General features: G+C 46.3%; 1 protein-coding gene across 1 annotated transcript in view; it reads left to right on the plus strand.

The window, feature by feature from the left end:
* Nucleotides 1-1074: 1074 nt before the first annotated feature.
* fndc3bb (fibronectin type III domain containing 3Bb) overlaps nt 1075-19000 on the plus strand; it is a 67789-nt gene continuing 49863 nt past the window's right edge. Inside the window, exons 1-3 of the mRNA XM_080854767.1 lie at nt 1075-1091; nt 10101-10239; nt 10591-10666. Of these exons, the coding sequence (XP_080710893.1) occupies nt 10129-10239; nt 10591-10666 (187 nt within the window). The 5' untranslated portion in view covers nt 1075-1091; nt 10101-10128. The remainder of the gene's footprint in view (nt 1092-10100; nt 10240-10590; nt 10667-19000) is intronic.

Raw genomic sequence — 19000 nt, forward strand, 5'->3', positions numbered from 1 at the left:
GTCTAGAGTGCTTCAGTTAAGACCTACAATCCTCGGCAACATCGTGTTGCACATACACAACTAACCAAGTCAATGTAGACATAAAAAAAGTTGTGTAGATAGCTTAAAGGCACCCAGTGCAACTTAATGTAAACATTCAATGAAAAATAAACATTCAATTTCTAGTCTGTTTTACACGTAGTAAGTTTCAATAACTCCATACCATTACATATCGACATTCAAGGAGCAAAGATGAGATGTCGTTGTGTGGTGAGAACTGATAGAAAATCGTAAACTAAAACAATCGCCGGTGGGGAGAAGACATTTTTCCATTGACTGGAAAAATAAAGAAAATGGCGGCGATTGTTGTTGTTATCGATTTTCTATCAGTTCTCACCACACAACGACGTCTCATCTTTGCTGCTTGAATGTCGGTATGTAATGGTGTGGAGTTATTGAAACTTACTACGTGCAAAAAAGACTAGAAATTGAATGTTTATTTTTAAGCCTCGAAAGTTGCACTGGGTGCCTTTAAATCATATAAAATATGTCCCACTAAGCTCCCGAGACGGCGCCATCTTTGTTGATGTATATTCTATCTATCTAATCAACTCAAGCGTTGGTTGGTCATCTGTCCATCAATGTATAAAGCCCGCCCTTACAATTTGATTGTTCAGATCACTTTTCTGAGACGTTTAATCTCTCCCAACTAGCTCAATTCCAGACTGAATCTCCCAGACCAAACATTTTGTGGGCGGAGTTCAGGCTGGTATCCAGGCTAAGAGGCTTAAGTTTAACTGGAAATTTCTCAAATAAGTTCTATTAACTGTCATAATTGTCGTTGCATGATGCGCAATTACTGAATTGATTTTCTGAGGATCTCCAAGAATGGGAACCACATACTCAGAGATGAGGTAGGCTACTTAGTATTATACGGTAGAAATGGGCATGACTACTCCCCCATGTGCGTTGACACATAATTGACATGGCGGAATCCTATACTAGCTTGGACCGTGGTAGACGCTGCAGTCTGGGAATGGCTACATTTTGATTCAAGATTGGAAAAAAAAGTGGATACACGCCTCGATCGTCAAAGATTTCGCAATTCCAAGGTAAGACACATGCGATATGTTGCTTTTTCGTCGTGGTCAATGTTCGGACATTTCATGTGACCTATATTACTTAAAAGTTACAAAGTTGCAGAAAATTGCTGGGGCGAGAAGACGCCGGTTGTCTGCTTGGATGGAAATAGGAAGTCTTGGCTTTTAGTGGAAAACGAAAGTTTCACAGTTTACTCGCAGCGCATTCGTTTTGTTTTTGAGTTTAATGTTTTGTTTTGACTATTAAATTCAGACTTTAAAGGCTACTTTCGTTCCCTATAGACTATATCTTTAACTTTATGTTGTCGTTGTTCATTTATTTCCTTAAACGCTTTGTGTTGCCAGTTGTGCGTCAGAGTTTTGGAACTTAGTATGACTTCGCGCTGCAACAAAGTAGGTTAACATACTAACAGGCTAAGTCGTATTTTCTTTAAATTTCGATGTGAGCTATATTTAGACAGTAGCGTTTTGGACATGATAACAATGCTTCACTTGTCGAAATGTCTGGAATTGGAACCTGATCCATGTTACGAAACTTAACGTCTCCATACTTATTTCCAAAACCAGTGCTGGTATTTGCATATTTATGTGATCAATGGAAGTTCTTAGACTTATTGCACAAAAAGTTTTCATGGGATACAGGAGTCAGAGTTGACACGTCAAATCCCCCTTACAGGTTTGCCTATAAGGATGGCGTCATGCCAATGATTAAAGGGCAGTATTGGCGAAGCACTGAACGCGCCACCAGACAGACGTCTAAAGTTGTTTAGTCGTAAGGTTTGAATTCGAACTAGTTTGCAGATGTCTTGGCTACTATTATCGATTTAATCGATTAACTTTATCAAATGTCTGACGTCATAGACAGGGGCAATAACCTATTGCATCAAGTTTTATAGATTGGCTAATTACATTCAGGTGATGAAGTCGGAGCAGTAACATCTGTTGGGTAACATCTGTTGGGATGTTTTTAGCGCTTTTTACAACTCCCGGGCACTGCAGAAAAATCTAAACTCGATCCCGGGGGCAGTTTTGAGAGCGCGAAATGTTAGCATAGGCAGGAGAAATCTGATCCCAAATATATGACGTCAGATGAAATTCCAAAGCGAGGCAGAGGTGAAGCGGACCGATTCCTTTGGTGTTACGATTAACTGGACTGCTATTTTAGTTGTTTTATGATAAGGACTCATAAATGTTTGGTCTCCGTATGGGCACGAAGAAAGCCTAAGAAATTAGATTAAAGGTGCGTCTGCGGGAGTCTCAATGAGGCGAATAACACAATGGGTATTTTGTAGGCCTATTGGTGCAAGTAAAACATACAACCGTTTATAGATGAGGGACCAGGGTCCTGCGCTGTTGTCAGGTACTTTTCAGGTTGGTGACAGACAGTTCTCTTTTGTTGTCTTTTTGTCATAGCTGTAAAGAATGCCTTGCATTCACGTAGTTCAGTGTTACTTTAATGCTTGCTCAGTTGTCTGGTATCCACCCCCTCCTCCCAGCAAACATTTCCCTCTCCCCCCAGGACCTTCCTCCCAACCCTAGAAATTACAAGAATGTTAAGCCTCTGGTGTTATCAAATAGCTCTATTCTTGGGCTCAACTGCCCTTAACATGACTAAAGCACCAGAAATTCCTCATACCTTACCCCCACCTCCTATTTTTTAACTGCTAAGGATATGAATATCATTGATCAATTCACCTGATTACTGATAAGCTCATTTGACATAAAATTAAACTTTTTAAAGGAAATCTTTCACAGCAACTTGTACCGTGATCAAGAGGGAAGGGTAGCATTCACCTCTCTACAAATGTCGTATGTTTCGCACCTGGGTTATTGTCATCCAACAGTGCCCCCCCACCTCCACCCCCAGTCATTCATGCCCCCACCCATTCCTCTGAGGCCGCTGATTCCCTGCTGTGCAGACACTTTGAAGTGTGCTGATGTTGTCCACTTCCACAACTGGCAGAAATCCTCTGCCATGTCATTAATTGGGAAGAAGTCAGGCATCGTACCCCAGCTGTCTTCATTGATTCCTGCCAGGGATTTTAAGGGGGTTTGTTTGGCTGTCATCATTGAGCCCTTGTTGTTATAATATCTGTTTTTACAGATATCATTAAATACAGCTACCCCAGGGCTCACTTTGTGGTTTTTTGAGGTTGTTTTCCCTCTCTGCTTTAAAACTCTTTGCACATTTGGAGGAGATTAAAGAGCTCTGCAGTCTCGTATATAAAGAGTTTTGATGGTATCACGTTCAAAGGAATAAGAAATCTTTTCCTGATTAGTACAGAGTAGGGTGTTCATTATTGTGTTTATCAAGTGCTGATGTAAGCTTTTTAGGTGCATTACTATCAACACACTAAGTCAATCATGACTGTGGAAGACTTTGGCTTTCAGAGGTAGAATGGTAATATTTAATATACATGCTTCTGGACACATTTGTCATTTTTAAATATCTAACCTGTTAGTCCTATTGTTGGATCTATATTAATAGTGGACCGGATTTGGGAATCTTGATGGCTTCATGCACAAGTATATGTATATTCATGAGGTGGCACTATGCCAACTAAACCATCGTCTTGGGGACAAGAATCTCAACCATGCGCTGAGCTGTCCCTGCGGGGCGGCTCCATCCAAAGCACACAGTAAATGCATTGCGACCTCCTGTTGCAACAAAAAGAGGCCGGATTGGGCTAGGGTGATATCTTGTCTGGACAAGTCTGCTTGTGCTGAAGGAGACTCCTTGATAGGATCTCCTCTGGCTCACCGCTCACCTCCCCCTCTCTCGTAAAAAAAATACCCCATTGCAATGCACTGGGCCCTCAAAGTGAACGACCCCCTTTTTTCTTTTGTGTGTTTGTTTATCTGTTTTGCTTTGTTGTGCTCAGATGTGTTCCCAGGCTACCCAGAGGGTAGCCTAATCTTTTACTAACATCTTGAAGTGAGTTGGAGATGGGCCTTGCAATGTGGGCCTTGCAATGTGTATTGGCTCCCAAGGTGTTTTGCAACCAGGCAGAGTTGGCTAGTGAGGGCATGAAGCATGTGCATGGATGTGATGTCTGTGGAGGGATATGTTAATGTTTCTTCATGTTGTAAATATGCCTTTAAAGCTCTGTCGGTATTTGTCCTAGAGTCATAAAAAGAACACCCACAGAAACCTTTAATCGTCTACATATAGGGCACTTGTGCATGAATGTTTTTAGTTAGAGGAAATGTACAAAAACATCAAGGCATGTCAGAGTACCTAAAAAAGTCTAACAGTCCTCAGTCCTTAAGGAGTTAAAGCCCAGGGAGGTTGGGCTCATTGAACTGTTAACGTGGCAGGTTAGAGGGTGCTGCCCCTACTCTTGATTTTGCCCCTTGGAGGGGAAGTGTTTTCTGCCCTTATTCACTCTGACGACCCAGGAAAAACATGGAGCAAGTCAGCAGTGTTTGGGCCCCCCAATAACACCGCCCTCCACCTAACCATTCCAACCCCTTTCCCCTAAGATTTCAGTTAGGAAGACACGTGCACACATACACATACACACACACACATACATACATGTGTGTGTGTGTGTGTGTGTGTGTGTGTGTGTGTGTGTTTGTGTGTGTGTGGCAGCCGTGTGCACACAAAGACATACTGGGCCAATTTTTTTTTGTAAAATGTAGTTTGAGGCCCGAATGAGGATCAGGAATGTGACCTGCTGACCCTCTAAAGCAGAAAAGAGAGTAGGGGAGCGGGAGAGGGAGAGCGTTAAAGGGGAGGGAGCTAGGAGGAGGTAAAGTAGGAGGAGCTAGTCTGTGATTTCAACACATAAACACATCAGATGGTGGGGTATTTTAGGGGAGCAGGGTTGTGTTATTTCTTTAGGATGACAGATACTGCCCCATGGCAGTCACTGCCTGTCGTGGCCGGGATCTCTCTGGGCGCTGACTGACGTGTTGACACAGCTCCTGGAGAGAGGGTCGTCACTTGCGCAGGAAAACGGAGCCTTGCGAAAGCACCACAACACAGGGCGAGCACTCTCTCGTAGATTGTGGTCGCATTTTCTATTTTGAATTATTTATAATTACATGATGTTGACCACATGAGATTATTCAGCCTGATTGTTCATTGAAGGCCGGGAGGTCCCTTACAGAGTCACAAGTCCCCGCCAGTGACGTGGCATGATGCGATCAGCATTTGCTTTGCGTTTTGCATTAGTCAACATTGGCCAGCAGCTGCCTCGTCATACATGTCTTTCTCAGCCTGTTTACTCCCTCCCCGCCCCCCTCTCGGATACACTCTACCCTGTCATTTCTTCGTCCTCCCATCACTAGAAGGCCGCTTGTGTGGTCGTTTGGACGTTGAATCGTTTCCTTTTTTTTGCTATTATTTGTGCTGTACGACCCTGATACATTTTCCTGTCTTGTTTTGAAGGGAGTATGATTCATGTGGAGGGAACAGCTTGACCTGGTTTAGATGCACTCGGCCTCCTCGTCTGGTGATACTGAATGCTCCGAGGCTGGATCAGGTTTCAGCTGCAGAGGCTGTGGAGGGGTGGGGGGGTTACGCAATACCAAAGCCTGTTCCTGGGAATCCTCTTGTCTCCGTTCTCGTTTTCTTTCTTCCTTTCTTTTTCCTGTGGTGCCATGCTTTGTTCCCTGCTCTTCCTCACAACGTCCCCTCGGCATTGTTTGGTGCGATGAGAGCTGGAGTTAACCGCGGATGAGGTTTCAGTGCCCTGCAGGAAAGGGCTGGAGCACTGGGCTCGCCTGTGCTGGCCTGCATTGTGTGTTGGGGTGGATCTGGGTCGCGCCCTGGTACATCTTCATTAGGTAACGCTCCCATCACCAAAGAGACAGTCCCCGCTCTTCTTTTGGGATGGGTTTAGGTGTTATGGCTCAGGCCAGGGTGTATGGGTGAACATGTGCTGCACAGGCCCTGCAGGATGATTTGGTCTAGCCACAGACTCGACTTCAAACCTCCCTAACGCCCCTCTTCTACTATGCCTCCCCATGCATCTGTCACCTATAGCTCCACATCCACATTGACTGCGGGGTTTTCTGCCTACAGCACATTGCTGTCCACGCCACACCCCCCCCTACTAGGGAAGAAAACTGGTCACAGTTATTTACCCAGACTACTCCACACAGTTTGCCACATGGGTGAGGTCTTATCGGCTGTCTGGTTCGTGTGGTGGCAGGTAAAGTCGGCTGAACATTTAGCCACAACGTCAGCCCGGCTGCATACCTGTCGCGTGCTTTCAGTTTCCTGCCTGTCAGTTTAGGCTTAGCTCTGTCTGCAGGATATAAAAAAAGGTTTTTTAATCTGTCTGCCTCTGGGGTAGAGGTGACGAGTTGAAAAAAAAGAGGGGAGGAAAGGATAGAGGAAGGGATATTTTTAAAGACGTGATTTCATCTCTCCGGCTGATGTTGATCCGAGAGGCAGACGTGAGTCATGAAAGAGAGAGAGAGAGAGAGAGAAAGAGAGTGAGAGAGAGAGGGAGGGAGGGAGAGAGAGAGACGAATGGAAACGGTGAACACTCGGAGGGGTGAGAGTTTGGGCTGTGCAGACGACAGTTGGTTGAGAGTGTGTAGAGAGGTGTGTGAGAGGACCCAGCTGTACGTTTGCTGCCATTCAGCTGAATACAGGGCTCTAGAGGGTGCAAAGGCAATGAGGGTGAAGTGGAGGAAAGCACAGAGGGAGAGGTTTCAAAGAGAGACATTTTTACAGAGTAAGAAAGGGTCTCAGAGAGAGAGAGAGAGAGAGAGAGAGAGAGAGAGAGAGATGGGGTGGGGGGGGTGAGAGCGAGAGAGAGAGCGAGAGAGAGAGAGAGAGAGAGAGAGAGATAGAGAGAGAGAGAGAGAGAGAGAGAGAGAGAGAGATGGATGGGGTGGGGGGTGTGAAGAGCGATGGTTTCCTTGGTTTTCCCCAGTTTCCTCTTGTGTTATTACATATCATTAGGTGGATTATAGGGCCTGTGCCAGACCGGCTCCCCATCCTGGCCTATAAAACTGCCAGACGTGAAAACAAGTCTTCTCTCTCTGCTTTTTTTTGTGTGGTTTCTCTCAGGAAAAATCTGCGTTTGAGGAGTGTAAAGAGAGATTGGAATGACGGGAGAGGTGAGGTTTGGTTGCAGTTGTGAGGCATCCTGTAGTCTCACAGCTGATTTCTGATGAGTCCCAGATGGTTCTGGTGGTTGGGTGGCAGGGAGTATCCCCAGGATACACTGACTGCAGTCAGCCACGAGGGTCGTGATGACTTACTGTATCACCATTTAAATCCTGCTGGGGGTATTATTTGATCAACTGAAACAAATAGTGGGCTTGATTGTATTATGTGAATGTGTGTGTGCATGCACTGAAAAACAGCCTTTGGTCAAATGGAATGAAAGACACACAGGAGGTGTTCATGAAGTTGAGCTTTTTATGTTCGGTTGACACTGCACATACCTCAGGAAAGGGGATTAGTAGTAGGAGACTCTTCTATGGCAGCCTCAAAGGTGGAAAATGCAGTAGTCTCAAACGGACCTATTTCATTTGTGTTGCCTTTCAAAATTGCTCCCTGTCATCTCTAAAGCTACCAAGGAGATGCTGTTTCCAGGGTAACAGTCGTTTCCATAGTGTTGTTTTGGTTGTGTGGAAGGCATGCGGATGGTGCTGTGGGTGGGAGTGTTGGCTTGGAAGAGAGAGGGCGGGAATAGGCAGAGAGAGGGGGGGTCAGTAGGAAAGTTGGAGGGAGAGACACAGACAGACTTCGAGAGAGAGCATTGGATCTTGGGGTCAGTATGGGAATAATCTGGGGAATACCCTCATAGGAGCTCTGTGTCCAGGGCATGAAAGGCCCCTCTGTCTCAGTGGCAGGCGACACACACTGTGACATAGTTATAACAGGGTGACCCTGGATGGTAGGGGGTATGGCCTTTCTTTTCTCCCCTCATCCTTCTCACTGTCATCTTCTTGAGATTGCTCAAGTCTCTCAGAACATTTCTCTTGGGAAGATTTGGCCCTAAAAAAACTCAAAATTACCCAAATGCCTCCTGCTCCTACCCCACCCCAAAGAGGAGAGGCTCAAGAGCTCCTGAGGAATGAAGAGAATGATGGGGCGGGCGGGGAGCGCACTGGAACAGTCTCCGGGAAAGACAGGAGGGAGCGGTGGGATGTGTGTGCCCCCAGGGACCTGACGTGTTAAGTCACAGTGTTAATGATCTTAGCCCTGCTGGTAAATTACAGGGCTAGCATCTGAACATGTGGAAGGCCATATGAATGTCCCCTGTGTTCCTTACTGATGGTTGCAGAAACAAAGAGCTCAAGTTAACCTTTTTCACCCTAAACTCTAAATGCTTCAAAATAACATTTGGTGTATTTGGGAGCTGGTGAGTGGGAAGGAAGGTGTTTACTGCCCACTAAACCCATGGTCCTCACAAGTCCTCCCTCTCCTCTCCTTTGAATTTGCCATAGTCTTCACTGCCCTCTTCTGTAGAGCTGACATTCAGCTTGCCACAGGTGCTGTGGGAGGAAATAGTCTTTTTGGCTTTTCAGCTTGCGCTGTGCTTTTGGTTTGGGATTTTTCGGTTTGAGCTTAGTCTTCCAATAACATTGGAAGCCTAAAGGTTGAAGCCTCGTCAGTTACATCTGCAGCCTTTCCTTGCAGGGTCAGACATCTCCCCACCCAGACATATCCGCTTGCTTTCAGCTTACAGGCATTGCTGCACTGCTCACAAGAATTTGGCAAAGGAGTGGAAAAAAGGTAGGAAGCTAATCCCCAAAATTTGAACATTTAATTGGAAACATAGACAGCATTTGTTTTGGCAGGGTTAGCCTGATTTGTCTCACTGATAGTGAGGTGGGTGATTGCTCCTAAGAGAGAATTATAGACATGATGTAGTTTACTACATAGGCCAATGAGATAAGCAGAAATGAACAAACTTATCTAGCACATTTGGATTGGTTGAGAAAAGGTCATTGATCAGCAACTATTGGAGACTTTGCATGAGAGAGTTGTCTCACAAGACAACTGAGTCATCTGAAGGGTTTATGACCTCTGAATCCCCAGCTGGGGACATTTCCTTCCATCCCTTTGACTGATCTGAAGCTGTGCCGGCTCCAGACGGCTGTCTCAGTGGAAGAGATGAGGAGACGGAGGGGTAGAGATTGTGCAGACTGTGAAGGTGGCTGGCAACCTCTTTGGTTTAAGTGGGCCAATGGCCTCAGATACTTAGCCCAAATCCCATGGTACTGGGCCAGAAGGTGATTGACTGCAAGAGAACTGCAAAGCTGTCCTCACTCCCTGAAAGTGCAAGAGCTGTCAGGAGTGCTTCTTACTTTCCCCAACAGTGGCCATCTACTCCCACGGAAGGAGTTCACCAAGAGGTTGGGATAGGTTCAGCCCAAAGTGCTGACTGCTTAATCATCGCTGGGCTGCCAGGTCCCCTAAATTAAATCTTTTCTTAATTTCCGCCTTTGAGTTGCTTTTAATGGAGCCATCAGGTGCTGTCATCTTCTGACTCGGCTTCTGCTGGAGTCTCAGACTGTTTTGACTTTGCAGGCAGAAAGCATCTCTCTGGAAGAGCAATTGAGAGGAGTAGCTCCCGTTTGTGGAAAATCGCAGCTCCATAGGCCCCTTGTTATCCCCCAGCAGTGTAGGCATGCAGGCTTCTCGTCTTACTCCCCCCCCCCCCCCCCCCTCCTCCCACCACTCCCTCTCGGCCCAAATCTCCCAGCTGTGTGGGGAGAAGGAACCGGCAACTCTATAACGGCATTTATACACACATGACATCATGCCCATTCGGATTACATCATCATATAAACGACGGTGACATCAGAATGACTTCACTCATTCTCTCTTAACCCGCTAGTAACCTTCCGTGAGAAGAAAAAATGTGTGCGTTTGTGTATATATGTGTGTGTGAGAGGGAGAGGTTGCTGTTCCACTTAACTTAGAGGTAGTCATCATTTTTTCCACTTAAAAAAAAAGACTTTTCTGTAAAGGCGCTCATAGCTCATCTGCTCTGGTTCCGCTCTCCAAGTCTAATGCTACATTATTCCCCCTCTGCCCCACAGAAAGGCGGTCCTGGAGAGGTCTCCATGAATGTACGTCACAATGATGATGACGGACCAGATGCTGGACCTTCCGCCGCCGCTGCTGAACGGCGAGGTTCCCGTGATGCACCCCATGATGAATGGGGACTCATCGCAGCAGGTGAGGACATGACCCTATTGTTCCCCATACCCACCCTCCCTTCCCTTTATTGTTGTCATGGTTGCATATTGGCATGTGTTCTGATCAGAGTATAAGTATAACTATAGGTTTGAAATTTCCGTTTGTGTTAATTTTTATTTAGTCTTTGAGTTTGGTAAGTCAAACAGAACAGGACAAATGTGGTATAGCAACCACAGTGCAAATCGAGGGGAAGAATTGTGTTTTTTTTTATTTAGTTTTTGTATTTTTGAAAACTGTCAAAATACGAAAAAAAAAAAAATGTCACTGATACTTTTAGTTTTAGTCTGTTTACTATAATGACCCTGGATCTGATTCCCTGTCTTTCCACAGGTGATTGTGGTCCAGGTGAACCCAGGCGAGACGTTCACCATTCGGGCAGAGGACGGGAGCCTGCAGTGCATACAAGGTCTGTATCCAAGACACGCACCACAACATGGCCATCAAGGCTCACTTTGCTGTGACATCATCCAGTTTGGACTGGGCCTCAATGGAGACTTGATGGCAAGCATTAAGAAAGAAAAAAGAAATTGCCTTTCAAAGAACCACATCCCTAAATCGTGCTAAATTGGCTCTTCACAATGCACCACTAACTTCATAAAGCGCTTTTAAAGGCTGGCAAACCCTTCCTTAAACGAGGACCGTGCTATGCTACTCATGTAAACAAATAAAATGTGGACGGGCAGAACAGCCAACCACATTCTAGTCGCTTGCTTTGTTGCCCGTCGCAACAGCGTGTGCCGCTGAGAGGGAGCTCCCGCTCCTGGGATAATTTGATTTCTCTGACGAGAGTCGCAGATTCGCTTGCGGTCGGCTAGCTCAGGGTCAAGTGGGACGAGCCAGGAAAAAGGGCAGTGAGTTCACACTGTGGAGCGGAAGCTCATGAACATGGCGTGGCACGTTGTCATGGCGCAGGCGAACATATCAACAACTGTGCAGGCATATTATTCCAAAGTCGGTCCAAGATCCACCTGGATTGTTTAATGTTATAACAACATGTACGTGTGGGGAATCATTTCCAGGTGACCAGGAAGTATCTGATAAGCCAGAGCTCTTGTTTTGTGTTATTTCTTTAATGTTGACTTGACATTTCTCTGAAAAAGTTGCTGATAACTGTTTTCCCAGGCCAGGGTGGAGTACAGTGAACTGTGTCATTTTTAACCGGCTTATCTGTTAATTCAAACATTTGCCTGGGTGTGATGGTGCGGAGGCTGGAGGGAGCAGATGGATGTGGTTGCTCAGAGCTGTCATGGCTGTGTGTGTGCGGCGCTCTGGGATGGTGCGCTCAGCGGCCAGGAATTTCCGAGTTTGCCCGTGCCCAACCAACATACGTCTGTTCCCCATTCCCACTCGCCCCCTGCTCGTGTAAAAATGGATTCCATTATCATTTCGCTCGTAATAATCTCGCCGTGTCTCGCCGCTACAGTTGTGCTATGTCAGTTAAGTCATCAGGTTTATTGTAAGCAGTTCCCTGCCACCCCTCTCCTGTGCTGCCAGCCTGTCACACTCCCCTGGACCTCATCTCTGGCCGCTGGTCCTGGAGCCTATGACAGACGGCAAGTGGAATGGCAATGATGTAACGCCAGCCCTTTTTTCTCCCCTCACAGGGTTTTATGAGTAACATTTGCGCTGTCAGATTGCTCCCGACTCAACTCTGTGTGGTCTGGGAGCCAGAATCGGACTGTGCTTATCCCCTGTCATGTTACACGGCACAGTTCCCCTATCATACAAATATTTAAAAATGCATCTGTACACCAACCAGTGTGCACACAGGCAAACATACACTTGCAAGTAAATAAAACTCACAGTGCATAGGACGACAGAAACACACACTCCCGCAGTGGCACTAGCCGGTGTACATTTAATTAGCTGTTTTCAAATACTCTAAATAAGGATCTGATCACTTATTTTGAACCTGCACAGCTCAGAAGAGATCAAAACATCACATACAGTAGTCCTGTCATTTCTCTCTGTCCAGACGTTTTCTGTTGATGAAACTCAACCTCACCATGCCCCACCCACCCTACACACACACACACACACACACACACACACACCAGTCTAAAACAAAGGGCCATTTCCCCAAATCCCTGTGTTTAAGATGTACTATGAGCTACTGAAATGCTGAAAGGGAGAAATTGATGGCGGTTCAGGTAAAGGGCTGCACATTAACAGCCAGACCCAAAGTAGCCGACAGCCTGACAACAGAAAAGGGGAGCCACAGGAAGCAGAGGGAAGGAAGGAATGTCTGCACGTGAGGCTCCCTAAGGCCCTTTATATAGTACACAAAACGGTCGTGTCGGATGGTTGGACAGTGGGCGGGCGGCCGGATAGTACGTACTAGTTAGCATTTGTGTCCCTTTATAGTACTCCAACGGCTGTGGGTGCTGAAAACAATTCTCTTCCACAACAGTAGGGGGAGTAACGGTTTAAGTCCCGAAAGACAAGCTACCCCATGACGTCTTTGTGCGATGGAAATCGTTAGTTGGCTTTACCTCTCCTCCACAACAGTCAATTTCTACTCTCCCACCAGCTGCCACTACTCAAATGCAACAGGTGTCAGATACACAATATTGTGACTGTGTCTAATGCTATATAGACACCTGATAGGGCAAACTTATCTTTATCATGGGAGAATGCGGGGGAGTAAAATGCTCCCGAAGTAGATTACATGTTTTTAACTTCGGGGTTAATTCCCTTTCGTCTACTGCTGGCTAGTTAATACATAGCCTACAGACAGCCGGAAAGGTTAATAAACAGAATGAAATAGCTACACATTACACACTATGTTTTAATAAAACCCACGTTACTCACATACTGGTTAACACTGTTTGTTACAGCACATAAACGTTTGTCGCTACATCCAAACTGCGTCACCGTTGTCCCTCCCTGTATCTGCTCCAGCCGCACCATTTTACTTGCAATGTGAATCATTGCCATTTGTTGCACCTTAATCATTGCCATTTGTTGCACCTTAATCATTTTCTACAAACATGATATGCGGTGTAGTAAACCGAGACTCTATTCACTACTGCACAAAAACTAGACACGTTTGCAACGTTTGAAATGAAGTAGGTAAAACAACGTTCGCCAATATCTCCTTAAGGGAGATGGGTTGTGTGCTCAAATTTCCTGGGATCAAAGAAATTCATGTATTCATGTGCAGACTAAAAATCACGTCTCAGGATTTCTGCGCAAGCACGTTATTTCGAGTGTCTCAACTGTAACTAATACCACTGTCATATAATTATGAGTTCAGTGAAATACGGAGCAAACACAGTTTTCTACCGTTGTTGAAACACATCTTTAATTGCCGTCGCTCATGCTGGTTCTCTGGCAGTAGGCTACTTGGGCCGGCTCATGTATTGTGATATACAGGGAATAGTTTTCAAGGAAAGGATCTGCGCCTTTGACAGTGGCTGACTGTTATGCATATATGGATATAAAGGTAATGAAACAGGAAACGCTAGGTCCAGAAATGTTAGTTTCCGGAGTTGATGTCGTATGGAAATGAGGTTGTAGTGTGCCAATCACGGCCAAGGAGTATCCGTCGCCATGAGCGGACCGACAGAATTTTTTGCGGGGACACGGAGAGCTGTCCGACGTCTCTGGAGAGCACGGAGAGGGCGTTTCAGCTACCGGAGAAGGCGTTTCACTTACCTGAAGGCGTTCCTATGTGCCCAAAAACGTGTCGTACGGAGTAGCATAAAAATGCCTTAACAAATCACACCTGGTTCACTGTCTCGTCTTGCTAGGTGGACTGAACTGCAAGTGGAAAGCAGACGTCTCTTTTTCTCTCTTTCTGTTCCTCGTTCCTGTCTCCTCTTGTCCCTGAGATAGACAAAAAATATGATCACCTCCAGAGTTGTTTTTTTTTATTGTGCTGCAAAGGCCGATATCCGACCCCCTTCATTAGGTGATGAAATCTCAATCAAGTTGCACATGGTTGCATAAAAAAATAGGTGTCTTAATGTATTCAAGGCATTCTGTGATCTGATCACTCATCACACTTTGAGGTGGTCAGAAACAGACCTTTAGCTCATTCAGCCAGTGTTATTGAAAAAGATTTTCTTTATCCGCATAAAACTACACTATGCCGTTTCCCATTCAAATGGCGCTGCTCGGCACGGCTTTTCTCAGCTAAACCAGTCATTGGATTTGCATTTCCGTCTAGCAAGGGCTAATGAATAAAGGCTGCCAAGGTGTCTCAACATACAAAAATATCCGACATAGTGGAAGCAAAACTCCACTTAATGTCCTCCATTTCTACTCTATATTTTCTTTCTTTAGTCTAAGAAAACAGAGGTCGCTTGGTTAAAATTGATTCCATTATTTCTAGGCTTAATTTTACAATTAGCTAATTAATGTTAGCTGTTTCTGTGCTTGTCAGTTTGCTAGTTCTCCAGAAAACAATCTTATTTGCCCATTGATTTATCGAGTTTATACAACTTGTCCCAACAAGAGAAAATGTAAAAAAAAAATTCAGCCAATGCCTGCCTAAACACTCACTGTAGTAGAAACATCGACGGGCAGTTCACCATTTAATATCGTTGTTATAGTTAGGGTTAGGTGCAAGTAAAGTGATGTATGGTTGGTGGTGGAAGTAATGTATGGTGGGTAGAGGATGAAGAGGTAGAGGCACGCACAAGAAAATGTCATCCTTCATCAGTGGATGTAAACATGATTGTTAAACGTGAGTTTCTCTGGTGCTCAGACAACTTTCAGCCACTGCTAGAACTAGAGCAGCTGCATGGCTAAGTCGTCTGTTTAGGATTTGCTGACTAGAAGACATCACACTATATTGGGAGTGTTGCATTAAAGTTGTTTACTGATGAAAGACCATGGATTCAATTGGAACCAAATTCAATCGTAAATAACATGTATAGTATTTTTTATTTAATTTTTTTGTGCAAGGAAGTGCGATTAGATCTTTATCAAGCCATTAGCCATGAGCCTGGCTTTGATCTGACCGCAGGAGGCACGGCCCCATGATGGATGGCTCTGAGGCGACGGGTATGAGCCGAGGATTTGTGCTCTCTGCATTTTTAATGGCACACAGTAGAAGCTCGGCAGAAAGGGAGGGAAAAATGCCCCAAAAAAAGATCAACATGGAACCCTGCTGTCTTGGCTCTGTCATGCGGCTTAAAGCCCTTTGCCCGACACCCAGAGGCGTGTTCCACTGGTGTGGACTGAAGTGGCTGCCAGTCGCTGCCGGACTGAGTCTGAGTAGTTGAGCTAGTCAAGTTGTGTATTGTCGTCACTCTCGGCGAGCTGATGCAACAGCCCAACCGGGTTTGTTTGGCTTTAACCAGGTGCAAGATGGTGTGGAGGAGGAGCAGTTGAGGTGGAGGAGGAGGAGGAGGAGGAGGAGGAGGAGGAGGTGGTGGAATGCAGTCAAGGACCCATAGGCTGTGCAAACACAGGCTGGGAAAGCAAGGGAGAGACAGACGAACACACACACACACACACACACACACACACACACACACACACACACACACACACATTCTGGAGCAGCGTATGTGAGCAGGCCTTGCTCAGATGGAACTGGAGGTTAGGGGATAGGTGGTGGAGATACAGTAGGATGAGGGAAGGTTGCAGCCTTGAGGCGCTGAAAAGGCTTTTGTAACCTTTTTCTCCCTCCTCTCCTCTTCTGTACTTTCCTGTGTTCGCCATTGCTTTCCTCTCCCTCCCTCCCTTACTGTCTCACTCTCTTTCTTTCCTTCTCTCTATCTCTCTCCCTCTCTCTCTCTCTCTCTCTCTCTCTGGTCTGGGCTGCAGTCTGCCCTCTTTCCTGATGTGGAGGAAACCCCCTCTGCTCCACAGAGCTCTAATTCCATTCCAGTGAGTCACCGCACTGGGGAACAGTGGATTTTTGTGTGCATCATGAAGAGACGGAGAAAGAGGGAGTGAAGGAAGGAGAAGAAACAGACAGCAATAGAGCTGAAGGAAGAGGGAACATGTGAGATTGAGGGAGCAAGAAAGAGAAGGAGAGAAAGCGCAAGAGGGAGAGATAAGTGGTGTGGAACTGGCCAACACTGTCTCACCCACGTCCTCGCATTGCTGTGTGTGTTTTTGTTTGTGTGTCGTTCCCTCTGTCTTCTCGTCTGTCTAGCTGGAGGAAAGGTTGGCATGCCACCACTGTTTCCCCCACGAAGGTCTTTTTGAGTGTAACAGTTTTTTTTAGTTTTTTTTTTAATGTTATCTTTTTACCCCCCTCCTTTTTCAGAGGAAAGCGTTTGCCGAATGTTTCTTTCCTGCTGGCGCTGAAGCAGTCAAGAACATTACACAGGATAACATTCCACCAAATGCTCTTCTTTTTTTCCCTTCCCTCTCTCGCTCCTTCTCTTTTTTTTTTCTTCCCCCTCGGCTTTCTTGCTGACCTACTATTTTCAGGCACCACTGTATCCTGCACCCAGGGCTGAACGTGCCTTTATGGGGGCAGCGGCTCAGTAAGTGGAGCCTCTGGTTCCAGGGGAGGGGGGGAAAAACAAAGGGCATGCTCAGAAACCAACCCTGAGCCCTCTGACACCCACCACTGGCCCTCGCTTGCTCACTCACTCCACCTCACTCAGAGGAACTCAAGTTGTCTTTCAAGGAAAATGAACACATTGAAGGACCCAGTTTTGCCTGAACTTGTAACTCCCAGGAACAGGAACCGGAATAAAAGTCTGAAGTTAAAAGGGAACCGAAGGTTTCCGAATGTAGATGATGTGAAAATCGCTGTGGATTTGCAAACTTGTGGCCCCCTTCAAAGCAGCTCCAAGTGTGAGTTCAGTGTGGTCTCTGGTTGTGCGCTCTAGAGCCAAGATGTATTTTAATCACAGATTAAACCACACCAATGCAAGTCTCAGCTTTTGTTGAAACTCGATCGCACATTAGGCCTTTCTGGAGTTTAGTTTGCAGACAATGGTGCCATTCATGTTTGTATTCATACCTGACAGGCATCGTCCTGACTGCACTCATTTTCTGTGCATGCATGCATGTGTGTGATGGATGCATTGAGCTCCAGGTGCTGTAGGAGCAAGGGAAAGTCCTCCTTTCATATTAAGCATGTCAGTGCAGGCCCTGCAGCCTCTCATCTTCCAACACAGGCTCATCTCCCTCTCTCCCTCTCTCCTGGTCTGTCTGTTTCTCTCTTTCATTAGTTCTTCATTTTTCCTTTGCTCTCGTTTCTCTTTGTCTTTATCTGTGTTTTACTCAATCTTTGTCTCTGTATTTCTCTGCCTCTCTCTCTCTCTCTCACTTTTTTCTCATTCTTTCTCTCTTCTTGCATGTCTCCTCTCCCCCTTTCCTTACCTCTGTCCTTCCTCTACTTCCTCTCCGCCTCACCCATACCAGGGTCAGAGCAGCTAATGAGTGTCCAGCAGCGGGCTGGCAGACTGCAGGCCAGTGTAGGCCGCGCAAGCAGGCAAAACCGGAAGCTGGAGTGGAGAGTGTGTGTGTGTGTGTGTGTGTGTGTGTGTGTGTGTGTGTGTGTGTGTGTGTGTGTGTGTGTGTGTGTGTGTGTGTGTGTGTGTGTGTGTGTGTGTGTGTGTGTGTGTGTGTGTGTGTGTGTGTGTGTGTGTGTGTGTGTGTGCGTGCGCGTAAGTGTATGTGTGTCTGGGGGGGGGGGGGGGGGGGGGGGGCTCAGATGTACGTCACCCCTTGGAGCCCTGCTCAGGGTCTTGGGGAAAAAGGAGCATCTGGTTCTCTCCTATACAATGATAGTCCTGTTCAGTGCCCAATACACACACACACACACATTGACGCATCAAAACATGCTGCCACCCTCAGATGAATTCCCCTGCCGTGACCCATTCGCATGCCAGTGTGATGTCTGCAGCTTAGTCACCAAGCCACAGTTAGCCACAGTTTGCCACAGTGACCCAGCTCCTTTTGAGGATGTGGTTTATTGCATACATGCCCATCTCTCAGGTCTGCGTACATGCCCATCTCTCAGGTCTGCGTACATGCCCATCTCTCAGGTCTGCGTACATGCCCATCTCTCAGGTGTTTTTCTGACATGGCGTAGGAGGGAGCAGCAGCTCTCAGTGACTCACGTCTGCTTCCGTTTCATTCAGTGGGATGCCATGATGGCCTGTGAGTTCCAGTCATGGCACCTCTCTTTAGCTGATGTGAGTACAGACAGACAGACAGACAGACAGACAGACAGACAGACAGACAGACAGACAGACAGACAGACAGACAGACAGACAGACAGACAGACAGACAGACAGACAGACAGACAGACAGACAGACAGACAGACAGACAGACAGACAGACAGACAGACAGACAGACAGACAGACAGACAGACAGACAGACAGACAGACAGACAGACAGACAGACAGACAGACAGACAGACAGACAGACAGACAGACAGACAGACAGACAGCTTCTCGTCTTCCTGTCTCGCTGTTTGCACAACTGTCTGGGAACAGATGAGTCGGCGTGGGTATTCAACTGCACATCCAGAAAAGCCAACACCCTCCATCTGAAACCATGCTGGGAATTCATGTCTGGGCCTCCCCAAGGTTAAAACCCTGCATGAAATCTTCTGTGCAGTTCAGATATGTGAAACTACAGGACATGTATTTTCTCTCTCTCTGTCTCAGACTTGACTCTTGACTCTTCAGATACTACCTGAATGCTGGACACATTTCTATCGTCCGCCTGAATTCTGTCTGCGTCTCTGATAGGTCTAACGCCCTTACAGTTTCCGGGTGAGGAAAAAATGTCAGGCACTATACCATAAAATTCTAG

The sequence above is a fragment of the Sprattus sprattus genome (genome assembly GCF_963457725.1).
Source record: "Sprattus sprattus genome assembly, chromosome: 17".
Classification (NCBI taxonomy): domain Eukaryota; kingdom Metazoa; phylum Chordata; class Actinopteri; order Clupeiformes; family Clupeidae; genus Sprattus; species Sprattus sprattus.